Source organism: Mobula birostris, chromosome 9 (assembly GCF_030028105.1).
Source record: "Mobula birostris isolate sMobBir1 chromosome 9, sMobBir1.hap1, whole genome shotgun sequence".
Taxonomy (NCBI): Eukaryota; Metazoa; Chordata; class Chondrichthyes; order Myliobatiformes; family Myliobatidae; genus Mobula; species Mobula birostris.
In genome coordinates, this window is record NC_092378.1 from 62,940,409 (window position 1) to 62,954,359 (window position 13,951).

Sequence of the window (13,951 nt, forward strand, 5' to 3'; positions counted from 1 at the left end):
CTTCTCCCTTTGACACTCTTACTAATCAAAACTCTAATTAACTTGTTTTTTTGTGAATGTTGCTTATCTGATGCTGTTGTAAGTTTTTAATTGCACCTGTGCACACATGGACTTGTGTACATAGAGGCATAAGAGTACTACAACAGAGAAACGGACCCTCCGGCCCACCTAGGCCATGTCAACTCGATCTTCTGCCTAGTCCCATCAACCTGCACACAGACCATGTTTCTCCACAACCCTTGTATGCATGTATCTATCCAACAAAGCATCGACTCTTTATTCCTTTCCATAGATGCTGTCTGACCTGCTGAGTCGCTCCAGCATTTTGTGTGAGTTACTCTGGACTTGCAGCACCTGCAGAATCTCATGTTTGCCTAGCGGAAATTCTCTTAAATGTTACAATGGTATCTGCATCTAACATGTCCATTGGATATGCCAATAAGCTTGACTTTGACTTAGGTTCCCGTGTCACACAACAGTTGCTTATCTGTCTTAGTTGGCCAAATGGACAGACATTGCAGCCACAACAATCCTTAGGAGAGTGAAGTCAAGGCTTATATCGCTAGCATCTTCAGTCAGATGAGGAGAAAAGGCCATTGGGATTAATACTACATCACTGATGGGAAAAACTACTGGGAACATCAAGGACATTAAAACTGCAAAATTGAGAGGCTCTCAGACCAAGTTCTTATATCCTGATGAAGGGCAGATGCTGCCTTACCTGCTGAGTTCCTCCAGCATTTTGTGTTACACTCATACAACAGAAAGATCACAATTAACTTTAACTTCTTAGCGGTGTTGTTCGTAAATGAAGATGCTAGCCACCTCAACTTGTCTCTGTGCAATAATTTTACCAACTCACGTACAACTGCACTGCCCACTCACCTCAGCTGGTTTCGCTCCTTTATCCATTCCTGTAAAACCATCCGGGACTCTGCATCTTCATAAACCTAAAGCGACATTTTAAAAGGCACAGGTTAACTGAATACATAGGGCCAGCTCGAGTCAGTTATCACAGAGGTCAGCAGCCTGGACTCCTTCAATCATCATTTCACACAGCCGTAGCCTCAAGTAGAGAATTCAAACAAGAGCCAAGATTCGCACTGGAGGTCATTCGGGTTCAGACTCATTTTTTTATCACATGCACAGTTTATCAAACAGGAAGTCACTGACTGCAAGTCCTAATCTAGGTTAAATATGCCAGTGACTTCATCCCCTATAGTGCAGGAGAATTCTGGGAGACTTTATACAGGTGTACAAGATGATAAGGGGTATAAATAGGGTAAAATGCATGCTGGGTTTTCCCCCTCAGGCTGGGTGAAGCCAGAGGTCGTAGGCTTAGGGAGAAAATGAAATATTTGATTTCAATCTGAAGGGGTATCTTCTTCACTCAGAGGGTGATGTGACTGTGGAACGAGTTGCCAGTGGAAGTGGAAGATGTGGGTTCAATTGAAGAGAGATTTCCCTCTTTAAAGATTAGCTTTATGTACATCAAAATATGCAGTGAAATGTGTTGTTTGCATCAACGACCAGCACAGTCCGAGGATGTGCTGGAGGCAGCCCACAAGCGTTTCCTTGTGTCCAGTGGTCACATAGCACGCCCACAACTAACCAGCCCTAACCCACACGTCTTTGAAACATGGAAGGAAACCGGAGCACCCAGAAAATATCCCATGCGGTCACAGGGAAAACGTACAAACTCCTTACAGACAGCGGTGGGATTTGAAAGCGATCTTACAGTTGGCGCTATAAAGCGTTACTAATAGGCTACTGTACCACTCCAGTGGTAATATGCAAGAAAAGTCTGGATGAGAAGGGTAGGGAGGGTTATGGTCTGTATTCAGGTTGATCGGACTAGGCAGAAGACCAGGCCGGTATGGAATGAACGGGCCGAAAGTCCTGCTCCTGTGAGGTCATGCTCTATGACTCAAAGGGAGAGATGCATAAAATGGACTTTGACTTTTATCATACCATTTTAAAAATGGCCTTGAAATTTAAAAGACTATAAACCGCACTCTGGCCACTTTATTAGGTACACCTGTATATCAGCCAATCACTTGGCAGCGGTTCAATGCATAAAAGCATGCAGACATGGTCAAAAGGTTCAGTTGTTGTTCAGACCAAAACTGTGATCTCGGGGACTTTGCCAGTGGAATGATTGTTGGTCCAGATGGGGTGGTTTGAGCATCTCGGAAACTGCAGATCTCCAGGATTTTCACACACACCAGTCTCTAGAGTTTGCAGAATATGGTGCAATAAACAAAACAAATCCAGTGGGTGGTAGTTCTGTGGGTGAAAATGCCTTGATAATGAGAGGTCAGAGGGGAAATCGCCAAACTGATTCAAGCTGACAGGAAGGCGACAGTAACTCAAATAACTGCGCGTTACAGCAGTGATGTGCAGAAAGGCATTTCTGAATGCGCAACACATTGAAACTTGAAGTGGATGGGCTACAGCAGCAGAAGACCAGGAACATACACTGAGTGGCCACTTTATTAGGTACAGGAGGTGCCACCATTTATCAATTGATTGCTAACTCAACCAAAAGATTTAAGATAGAAAAGCTCTCATAGACATGTACACTTTAATTTCCTGGTTTTCTCCCAGGTCAAAGGAGGACACTGATGGAATGTTAGATCTATGCCAAACCTATTAATAATTCGAAGCCACTCTCTTTACCACTTTTGCTTTAATGTTTCTAAATTTGCTGGTGAGAATGTCAGACACTCACCTGCACGCGCTCAAGCAATCCTGTAAGACCCTGCAGCCACACGACCACCTCATTGTACTCCTCTGTATTCATAGTTTTAATCTCCGATCGCAGCTCGGGGACAATTGCTCCTGTCCTCCACCCATGCTTCAAGGTCAAATCCTTCAATGGCAACAGAGAAGACAGTGTGAACTTGATAGTTGGCCATGGTGCCCATTTCAGGGCTGTATGACTTCAAAGTTCAAAGCAAATTTATTATCAAATCACATATATTTAAAACAGACAAGTGCAAGGTGTTGCACTTTGGTAGGACCAACCAGAGGAGGTCTTACACAGTGAACGGTAGGACACTGAGTGTGGTAGAACAAAGGGATCCGGGATCTACAATTCATTGAAAGTGGCGTCATAGGTAGATAGGGTTGTAAAGAAAGTTTTTGGCACTTTGGCTTTCACAAATCAATGTACTGAGTACAGGAGATAGGATGTTACATTGACGTTATACAAAACGTTGGTGAGGCCTAGTTTGGAGTATTTTGTGCAGTTCAGGCCACCTACCTAGAGGAAAGATGTAAATAAGGTTTGAAGAGTACAGAGGAAATTTACAAGGATGTTGTCAGATCTGGAGGGCCTGAGTTATAAGGAAAGATTGATTAAATTAGGATTTTATTCCTCAGAAAGTAGAAGATGGAGGGTTCATACATAGTCCATTTTGGTAGAGCTCAGGATTAGGGAGGGTGCAGTGTTGGGTAATGAGTCAAGCCAGGTGACTGATCTTTCAGTGGGTGAGCAGTTAGGGAACAGTAACCACAACTCCTTAACTTTCAGGATAGGTATAGATAAGGATAGGTATGGTCCTTGTGGGAGGGTCTTAAATTGGAATACGGCAAATTACAAGTGCATTAGGCAGGAGCTACAAAGCGTTAATAGAGCACACCTTTTTACTGGCAAGTCCACATCAGACATGTGGAGGGTGTTTAAAGATCAATTGTATGGAGTACAGGAAAGGTATGTTCCTGTTACAAGGAAGGACAGGGATGGAAAGATAAGAGAACCTTGGATGTCCTGAAAGGTGATTAATTTAGTCAAGAAAGAGGAAAAGTATGTAAAGCTTCTGAAGTTAGGATCAAACAGAGCACCTGAGGAGTGTAAAGAAACCAGAAAAGTACAAATGAAGGGAATTAGGAAAGCCAAGAGGGGCCACAAAAAGTCCTTGTCAAGTAGGATTAAGGAGAATCCCACAACATTCTATACATACATCAAGAGGATAACTAGGAGAGGGTGGAACCACTCAAGAATAAAGGAGGGAACGTTTACTTGGATGCAGAGAATGTGAGTGAGTTTTCATGAGTACTTTGCTTCAGTACTTACCAAGGAAAAGGACATGGCGGGCCAGGAGTAGAGTGCTGAGCATATAAATATATTAGGGAGTTTAGAGGTCAAGGAGGAGGAAGTGTTGGGTCTCCCAATGAGTATTATGGTGGATAAGTCCCCAGGGCCTGATGGGATTTACCCCAGGTTATTGAAGGAGGCAAGAGACAAAATAGCTGGGGCCTTGACCCGTGTCTTCATGTCCTGTTTAGGCACAGGCAATGTCCCAGAGGACTGGTGAGCGGCTAATGTTGAACCTCTATTTAAAAAGGGAACAAGGGAAAATCCTGGAAACTATAGACCAGTGAGTCTCACATCAGCTGTAGGGAAAATGCTGCAGAAAATTCTTAGGGATAGGATATATGAGCATTTGGAAACTCATGGCCTAATTAGGGAGAGCCAGCATGGTTTTATGCAGGGCAGGTCATGTCTTACCAACTTGATTTGAGTTCTTTGACAAAGTAATGAGAGAGATTGATGAAGGTAAAGTGGTGGAATTTGGCCACATAGATTTTAGTAAGGTATTTGACAAAGTCCCTCACGGGAGGCCAATCCAGAAGATTAAGATGCATGGGGTCTGCAGCAAGTTGGCTGTTTGTCTTCTATGCAGAAGCCGGCTCTGAATCCAGAGGGTAGTGGTTGAAGGGACTTATTTGAGCTGGACGTCTGTAATTAACGGTGTTCTACAGGGATCTGTGTTGGCGCGTAGCCAAGTGGTTAAAGCGTCGGTCTGGTGATCTGAAGGTCGCTAGTTCAAGCCTCAGCTGAGGCAGCCTGTTGTGTCCTTGAGCAAGGCACTTAACCACACATTGCTCTGCGACGACACTGGTGCCAAGCTGTATCAGCCCTAGTGCCCTTCCCTTGGACAACATCGGTGGTGTGGAAAGGGGAGACTTGCAGCATGGGCAACTGCCAATCTTCCATACACCTTGCCCAGGCCTACGCCCTGGAAACCTTCCAAGGCGCAAATCCATGGTCTCATGAGACTAATGGATGCCTATTATTACAGGGATCTGCTGGGACCTCGAGTTTTTGATGTATGTAAATGACCTGGATGAAAATATAGAAGGGTGGGTCAGTAAGCTTGTGGATGATACCGAGATTGGTGGAGATGTGGTTAATGAAGAGGACTGGCAAAGAATACAGCACGATATAGATCAGTTGCAGATAAGGGCAGAGAAATGACAGATGGAGTTTAACCCAGATAAATGTGAGCTGTTGCAACTCAGAAGGGAAAATGCAAGGAGATGATACACTGATAAGGGCAAGACCCTTAAGTACTGCTGAGCAGAGGGATCTTGGGATCCAAGTTCATAGCTCCTTGAAAGTGACTACACAGGTTGAAAGGTGGTTAAGGCGGCTTATGGAATACTTACTTTTATTAGTCAAGGCATTCAGTTCAAAAGTCGAGAGGTTATTTTACTACTTTATTGAGCTCTGATTAGGCCACATCTGGAGTATTGCATACAGGTCCCACTACAGGTATGATGTTGAGGCTTTGGAGAGGAGGCAGAAGAGGTTTACCAGGATGCTGCCTGGTTTAGAGGGCATGTACTATCATGAGAGGCTGGACAAACTTGGGTTGTTTTCTACAGAGTGGTGAAGGCTATGGGGAGATCTGAAAGAGGTTTATAAGATTATGAGAGGCCTAGGAAGAGTAGACAGGGAGCATCTTTTTCCCAGGGTAATACCAGAGAGCATGCATTGAAGGTGAGAGGGGGTAGCTTCAAAGGGGATGTGAGAGGCAAGTTCTTTTACTCAGAGTGGTGGATGCCTCGCTGAGTAAAATGTGCTTTCTGGTATGGTGGTAGAGGCAAATACATTTGATACTTTAAGAAATGTTTAGGTAGGCACATGAAGATGAGGAAGATGGAGGAATACGGACATTGTATAGGTAGGAAGGATTAGTTTTCAGCGGTTTTTGATCTACTCTTTAGCTGGTTCAGTGCAACATTGTAGGCTAAAGGGCCTGTTCCTGTGCTGTACTGTTCTACGTTCTCTGTTCTTATGAGATGAGAATTGATAGAAGTATACAAAATTAATAGGATATAAATAGGATAAATGCAAGTAAGCCTTCTCCACTGAGGTTGGATGGGACGACAACTAGAGGTCATGGGTTAAGGGTGAAAGGTGAAAAGTTTAAGGGGAACATGAAGGGAAACTACACTCAGAGTGTGGAAAGAGCTGCCGGTGCAAATGGTGCATGCAAGCTTGATTTCAACATTTCAGAGAAGTTTGGATAGGTACATGGATGGTAAGGGTAGGGAGGGCTATGGTCCGAGTGCAGGTCGATGGGAGTAGGTAGTTTAAATGGTTCGGCATGGACTAGATGGGCTGAAGGGTCAATTTCTCTGCTGAAATTTTCTATGACTATATGCCACCATATGCTACCCTGAGATTCATTTTCTTGCGGGCAGTCACAGCAGACAAGAAATACAACAGAATCAATGAAATATTAAACACAAAGACTAACAATCAATGTACAAAAGACAAACTGAAAATTCAATAATAATAATAATATGATATAGAAAATAAACTTTTTTGAGAAAATCAGTTGTAGAGTCCTTCAAAGTGACTTCACTCCTCAACAATTCAGTGTTGAGGTGAGTGAAGTTTTCCATAAGACCGTAAGGCATAGGAACAGAATTAGTCAACTCGGCCCATCGAGTCTGCTCTGCTATGGTTGATTTACTATCCCTCTCAACCCATTCTCCTGCCTTTCATCCCCAGAATCATTTTCACGAGCCTCCTCTGGAGCTTCTCCAATGCCAGCACATTTTTTTTTAGATAAGGTTATCAAAACTGTTCATAATAATCCAAATGCAAACTCACTGATGCTTTATAAAGCCTCAGCATTACATCCCTGCTCCGATATTCTGGTCCTCTTGAAATGAATGCTAACATTGCATTTGCCTTCATTAACACTGACTCAACCTGCAATTTAATCTTTAGGGAATCCTGCACGATTACTCCCAAGTCCCTTTGCACCTCTGATCTTTAAATTTTCTTCCTGTTTAGAAAATAGTCCACACCTTTATTCCTTCTACCGAAGTGCATGGGCATACACTTCCCTACATCATATTCCATCTGCCATTGTGCCCCATCTCCTAATCCGTCTGTCCTTCTGTAGACTTCCTGCTTCCTCAACACTAAGAAAACCATGCTGACTTTGGCTTACTTTATCATGCGTCTCCAAAAACCTCAAAACGTCTGAAGTCAAGCTAACTGGCCAATAATTTCCTTTCTTAAGCATCCCTCCCTCCTTAAAGAGGGGAGTGACATTTGCAATTTTCCAGTCCTCTGGAACCATTCCAGAATTAGTGATTCTTGAAAGATCATTACTAATGGTTCAGAACACTGGGGTGTAGTCCATCGGTCCAGGTGATTTATCTACCTTCAGACCTTTCAGCTTCCCAACCACCTTCTCCTCAGTATTAGCATCTACATTTAAATTTATGCCATACTGCTAGTGTCTTCCACAGTGAAGACTGATGCAAAATACTTATTAGGTTTGTCCGCCATTTCTTTGTCCTCATTTACTACCTCTCCAGCATCACTTTCAGCGGTCCAATATCTACACTCACCTCCCTTTTACTCTACATGTCTGAAATAAACTTTTGGTGTCTTTGAAATTATTGGTTAGTTTACCTTCATATTTCATCTTTTCTCTCCTTGTGTTTTTTTTAAAGTTACCTTCTATTGCTTTTTTAAAAGCTTCCCAATTACAGTGGCATGCAAAAGTTTGGGCACCCCGGTCAAAATTTCTGTTACTGTGAATAGCTAAGCAAGTAAAAGATGAACTGATCTCCAAAAGTCATAAAGTTAAAGATGAAACATTCTTTTCAACATTTTAAGCAAGATTAGTGTATTATTTTTGTTTTGTACAATTTCAGAGTGTAAAAAAGGAAAGGAGCACCATGCAAAAGTTTGGGCACTCCAAAAGATTTGAGTTCTCAGGTAACTTTTACCAAGGTCTCAGACCTTCATTAGCTTGTTAGGGCTATGGCTTGTTCACAGTCATTATTAAGAAAGGCCCGGTGATGCAAATTTCAAAGCTTTATAAATACCGACTCCTCAAACCTTGTCCCAACAATCAGCAGCCATGGGCTCCTCTAAGCAGCTGCCTAGGACTCTGAAAATTGAAATAAATGATGCCCACAAAGCAGGAGAAGGCTATAAGAAGGTAGCAAAGCGTTTTCAGGTTGCCGTTTCCTCAGTTCATAATGTAATTAAGAAATGGCAGTTAACAGGAACGGCGGAGGTCAAGTTGAGGTCTGGAAGAGCAAGAAAACTTTCTGAGAGAACTGCTTGTAGGATTGCTAGAAAGGCAAATCAAAACCCCTGTTTGACTGCAAAAGACCTTCAGTAAGATTTAGCAGACTCTGGAGTGGTGGTGCACTGTTCTACTGTGCAGCGACACCTGCACAAATATGACCTTTATGGAAGAGTCATCAGAAGAAAACCTTTCCTGCATCCTCACCACAAAATTCAGTGTCAGAAGTTTGCAAAGGAACATCTAAACAAGCCTGATGTATTTTGGAAACAAGTCCTGTGGACTGATGAAGTTAAAATATAATTTTTTGGCCGCAATGAGCAGAGGTATGTTTGGAGGAAAAAAAGGTGCAGAATTTCATGAAAAAAACACCTCTCCAACTGTTAAGCACGGAGGTGGATCGATCATGCTTTGGGCTTGTGTTGCAGCCAGTGGCACAGGGAACATTTCACTGGTAGAGGGAAGAATGAATTCAATTAAATACCAGCAAATACTGGAAGGAAACATCATACCATCTGTAAAAAAAAAGCTGAAGGTGAAAAGACGATGGCTTCTACAACAGGATAATGATCCTAAACACACCTCAAAGTCCACAATGGACTACCTCAAGAGCTGGTTTAGGAGCCTGCTGTTTGAAGGGTAATAACTGTTCCTGAACCTGGCAGTGTGGGACCTAAGGCTCCTATACCTCCTTCCCAGTGGCAGCAGCGTGAAGAGATCATGGCCTGTGATGATGGAGTTCTTGATGATAGATGCTGCTTTCTTGTGGTAGCGCTCCTTGTAGACGTGCTCAATGGTGAGGAAGTTCTTGAACCGACCTGCACAACCCTAACACCACCTCAGCAACAGTACACTACAGACCACCTCTCGCACGACCATGGACTTGACTGTTTTTTTTTGTATTAATTAATTTTTATTTTACTTTTTATTTAGTAACAGGCTCTTCTGGACCATGATCTCACAACACCCAATTACACCCATGTGACCAATCAACCAATTCCACTCAGAGAAAGCCTACATGGGCACAAGGAGTACAAACTCCTTACAGACAGCGGCAGGAATTGAATCCAAGTCACTAGTACTCTAATAAAGCTACACAAACTGATAAACTATCATGCCGCCCCGAGTATAATGTCTTGCTTTACATCGTCTTTTTGATTTTCTTCAGTGTTTTCTATAATTCAAGTCATACATGCATTATAATACCTATGTATATTCTGAATCTACAACCATATGATGGTGTTGCAAGTAAGTTGTTTCATTGTACCTGTACCTCACCGTACTTGTGCATGTGGAAATCATCTTCACTTGTCAGCCCTCTGCCTGTCGAGGCATTGAGTTCAAAAGTCAGGAAGTTATGCTGCAGTTTTATAAAACTTTAGTCAGGCTGCATACAGTCATCCCACTATAGGAAGGATGTTGGAGAAGGAGCAGAAGACGTTTACCAGGATGTTGCCTGGATGAGAGGGTATGTGCTATAGTGAGAGGTTGGACAAACTTAGGTTGTTTTTTCTGAAGTGCCAGAGGCTGAGGGAAGATCTGATAGAGGTTTATAAGATAATGAGAGGCATAGATAGAGTAGACAGACAAGATCTTTTTCCCAAGCGTTTCAATGGCGAATACCAGTGGGGGGGGGGGGGTGCAATTTCAAAGGAGATATGAGGGGCAGGACATTTTTAACGTAGAGAGTCGTAGGTGCTTGGGGTGGTTGTAGAGGCAGAAATATTAGAGACATTTAGATAGGCACATGAATGTGAGGGAAATGGAAGGATACAGGCATTATGTAGGCAGAGAAGAGATTAGCTAGCCACTTGATTACTAATTTATTTGGTTCAGCACAACATTGTGGGCCAAAGAGGTTGTTCCAGTGCTGTATTGTTCTATGTTATGTGTTCCTGTGGACTGCAGGTTTCGCTCAGGTTAATGTCAATCCCAATTCCCTGATTTACTTCATTTCTACCGTTCCCTAAGGCACCAGGCTCATGACAGCTTCCCAGGTGCACCAGGAGCCTGTGTCCCACACCGCCACGTTCAGGAACAGTTATTACCCTTCAACCATCAGGCTCCTGAAACAGCATGGATAATTTCACTCACCTCAACTCCGAACTGATTCCACAAACTATGGACTCACTTTGAAGAACTCAAGAGCTCTCCAACTCATTTACTGAGTACTATTTATTTGCACAGTTTGTCTTCTTTTGTACATTGGTCATTTGTCTGTCTGTCTGTGTGTAGTTTTTCAATTACTTGACTGCATTTCTTTACTATGAATGCCTGCAAGAAAATGAATCTCAAGGGAGTGTATGGTGACATATACGTATTTAGAGAATTAATCTACTTTGATCTGTGAGGAAGTCTTTCCTCATCGTCTCTTTTATCTGATGCCCATCATTTGAAACCTGTGCTCATAAGTTCTTAACTGCCTTGTGAGTATTTCATCACAGCAGTTAACATGTCTTCCCACGCTACCTTCCTCCTTACTTCTTGTTTCAGTAACAGGTCAACCTCATCAGAATATGACAATCCAGTTAGAATAAGCAATGATATAAACAACATTACACCTTGCATAGTATGTGGATTTTTTGGTCTGTGATCTTAAGTTCATACTTACAGCCAGGTCACTGTAAATGTGATCCCCAAAGTAAAGCACCTTTGAACCAATCCAGCCAGTGAGTTTTAAAAATTCATACAAGTTGCCCTGGGGGTGAAAAGCATTTCCAAGATTAGAATATTATGAAGACACAAGAGACTGCAGGTGTTAGAACAGAAGCCATAAATAGTGCTGCTAGAGGAATTCAGCAAGTCAGGCAGCATCCATGGTGGGAAATGGACACTCAACGTTTCAGGTTGAGACCCTCCATCTCGACCGAGTTCCTCCAGCAACTCATTGAGATGCAATGGTTATATCCAAATGCCCATGTTTGCCAAATCCCTCGCCTCCCCATCAAAGGAAATTAGCAAACTAGAAAAGAAAATCAAAGGACTACATTTGTGTAAATTTAAAATAGAAATAGAAAATGGCGGAAACATCAATAGGTCAGGCAGCATCTGTGGAAAGAGTTAACGTTGTAGCAGGTCATTGAATCGAATCTTCAACCTGAAATAGTAAAACTGTTCCTCGCTCCACAGATGTACCCTGACCTGTAGAGTGTTTCCAGCATTTTCTGCTTTTACCTCAGATTTCCACAATTGCAGTATTTTGATTTTCAGATCATCTCCCCAGTAATTTAGCTCTACGTTCAAACTTGTTCAATTCTATTTACTTCACATCTGTTTGTGGGAGTTTGCTGAGGGCATATTGGTGTTAAATTAGGGTGCAGAATTGTTATTTTCCTTGTAGTTTAACTTCTCTATTTTAATATAATCCCTTGCACAGCTGCTTTTGTACTTCTCTAGAAGCTTCTTAGTTTTTCTGTAGCAGGTTTCATGCAACTCGAACCTTACTTTTATATAGGCTCATTGTTATCATTGAAATGTTATCATTTTAGTCTGAGCTAGCTTTTGTATAAGATAACCACAACTTCTTTGTTCTTTTCTTCTTTCTTTGATCATTCTTTGTTCTTGTAACACTCAATGAAATGGCCAGGTAATGTAGTGGCTATCACAACACTTTACAGTACCAGTGACCCAGGTTCAATTCTCATCACTGCCTGTAAAGAGTTTGTCCATTCTCCCCGTGACCAAATGGGTTTCCTCCAGTTTTCTCCCGCAGTCCAAAGATGTAGCAGTTGGTAGGTTAATCGGTCATTGTAAATTGTCCCACGATTAGGCTGGGGTTAAATAAGGTGATTGCTGGGTGGTGTAGCTCAAAGGGCCTATTCCGTGCCATATCTCAAAAAATAAATAAAGCTTTCTGCCACTTACGCACGGGTGGGAGGGGAGCTGGGTGGGGGGAATTATATACAGTGTTTTATACACAGTGAAACACACATAAGAAAATATCAGTCCATAGAAATAAGTAAACTTCCATCATTTAATAAAATGGATTATGAAGTTCTAAAAATGAAACAAAATCTACATTTAAGTCTAAATCTCATTGAAATAACACAATTATTCAATACATACTCACACAATGAATTCTCAATTTGCTGCATCATCTACTTGGTTAACTTGATTTATTTAATCATTACATTTTTAACCCCAGAAACAAAACCCTAATTTGAACTAATGGGCATTGAAGAATCTGAGCTTCCTTTCAATGGAATAAATTTCATGCTTCTTACGGATGGCCAGTTTTATCCCCAACAGTTACACTCAGTGTCCACTTCATTTGGCATCTAATGGTCTTCTGCTGCTACAACCATCTAACTCAAGGTTCAACATGTTGCGGGTTCAGACATGCTCTTCTGCACAACACTGTTGTGGTACCATGTAGTTATTTGAATTAATGTCGCCTTCCTGTCAGTCTGACCTCTCTCATTAACAAGGCATTTTCGCCACAGAACTGCTGCTCACTGGATTTTTTTTGGTTTTTCACACCATTCCCTGGAAACTCTAGAGACTGTTGTGCATGAAAATAGGAGATCAGTAGTTTCTGAGAAACTCAAGCCACCCCATCTGGCGCCAACAATTATTCCACGGTCAAAGTCACTTAGATCACATTTCTTCCCCATTTTGATGTTTGATCTGAACAACAACTTGACCATGTCTGCATGCTTGTATGCACTAAGAAGCTGCCACATGATTGGCTGATTAGATGTTTGCATTAACGAGGTGTACAGTTGTACCTAATAAAAAGGCACTGAGTGTATATCATGGACTGATCAGAACCACACTGTCAAATGCTTGGCAGCATACACACAGTAAGCCATTTCATTTTGACAGAGAAATTAATGGTTTTGTTGTCAATTTTGACAAACAGTACAGAGTTTTCAATTATTTGAGACACAAAGTCAAATGAATCATTTGAGTAAATTTTAATAGATATGAACCACTTTCCATAACTTATCATAAAAAAGACCTGGATTAAAACTGAATTGATCCCGTTATCATAATAAATTACATCATCATCCTAATAAAGTAGAATAGCATGTGTACTAAGTGCAGTTAAAATGTAACAATAATGGATAGCAAAATATTACCTGTTTGTAGATTTTCCCTTTCTCCAGTTTGGTGATTTTATCCCAGTGCAGTTTATCTTTTGGGTTTGCTCTCCTGAAGGGCCTAAAGAAAAACAGAACAATTTAATTTTCAATGCTAGTTAAAGCAAGGACATAATGCTGAAGCTTTGTGCGGCATTGGTCAGACTGCACTCCCAATATGGTGAGCAGTTTTGGCCTCCTTATCCAAAGAAAGGATGTGCTGGCATTGGAGAGGGTCCAGAGGAGGTTCATGAGAATGACACTAGAAATAAAAGTGTCAATGTATGAGGAGTATTTGATGGCTCTGGGCCTGTACTCACTGTTCAGAAGAATGAAGAGGAATCACATTGAAACCTATTGAAAATTGAAAGGCATACATAGAGTAGACGTGGAAAGTATGTTTCTTATAGCAGGTGAGTCTAGGACCAGAGGGCACAGTTTCAGAATAGAAGGACGTCAGTTTAGGACAGAGATGAGGAGAAACGTGTTCAGCCAGAGGGTGGTGAACCTGTGGAATAC

At 41.9% G+C, this 13,951-nt stretch overlaps 1 protein-coding gene across 2 annotated transcripts in view; it reads right to left on the reverse strand.

The window, feature by feature from the left end:
- Positions 1-13,951, reverse strand: part of nt5dc3 (5'-nucleotidase domain containing 3) — a 76,500-nt gene that overhangs the window by 6,054 nt on the left and 56,495 nt on the right. For both annotated transcript variants that reach the window (XM_072268165.1, XM_072268166.1), the window contains 4 exons: positions 13,433-13,514; positions 10,963-11,049; positions 2,732-2,872; positions 886-950 (listed from right to left, as the gene is read on the reverse strand). In XM_072268165.1, coding sequence (XP_072124266.1) covers positions 886-950; positions 2,732-2,872; positions 10,963-11,049; positions 13,433-13,514 — 375 coding nt within the window. The remainder of the gene's footprint in view (positions 1-885; positions 951-2,731; positions 2,873-10,962; positions 11,050-13,432; positions 13,515-13,951) is intronic.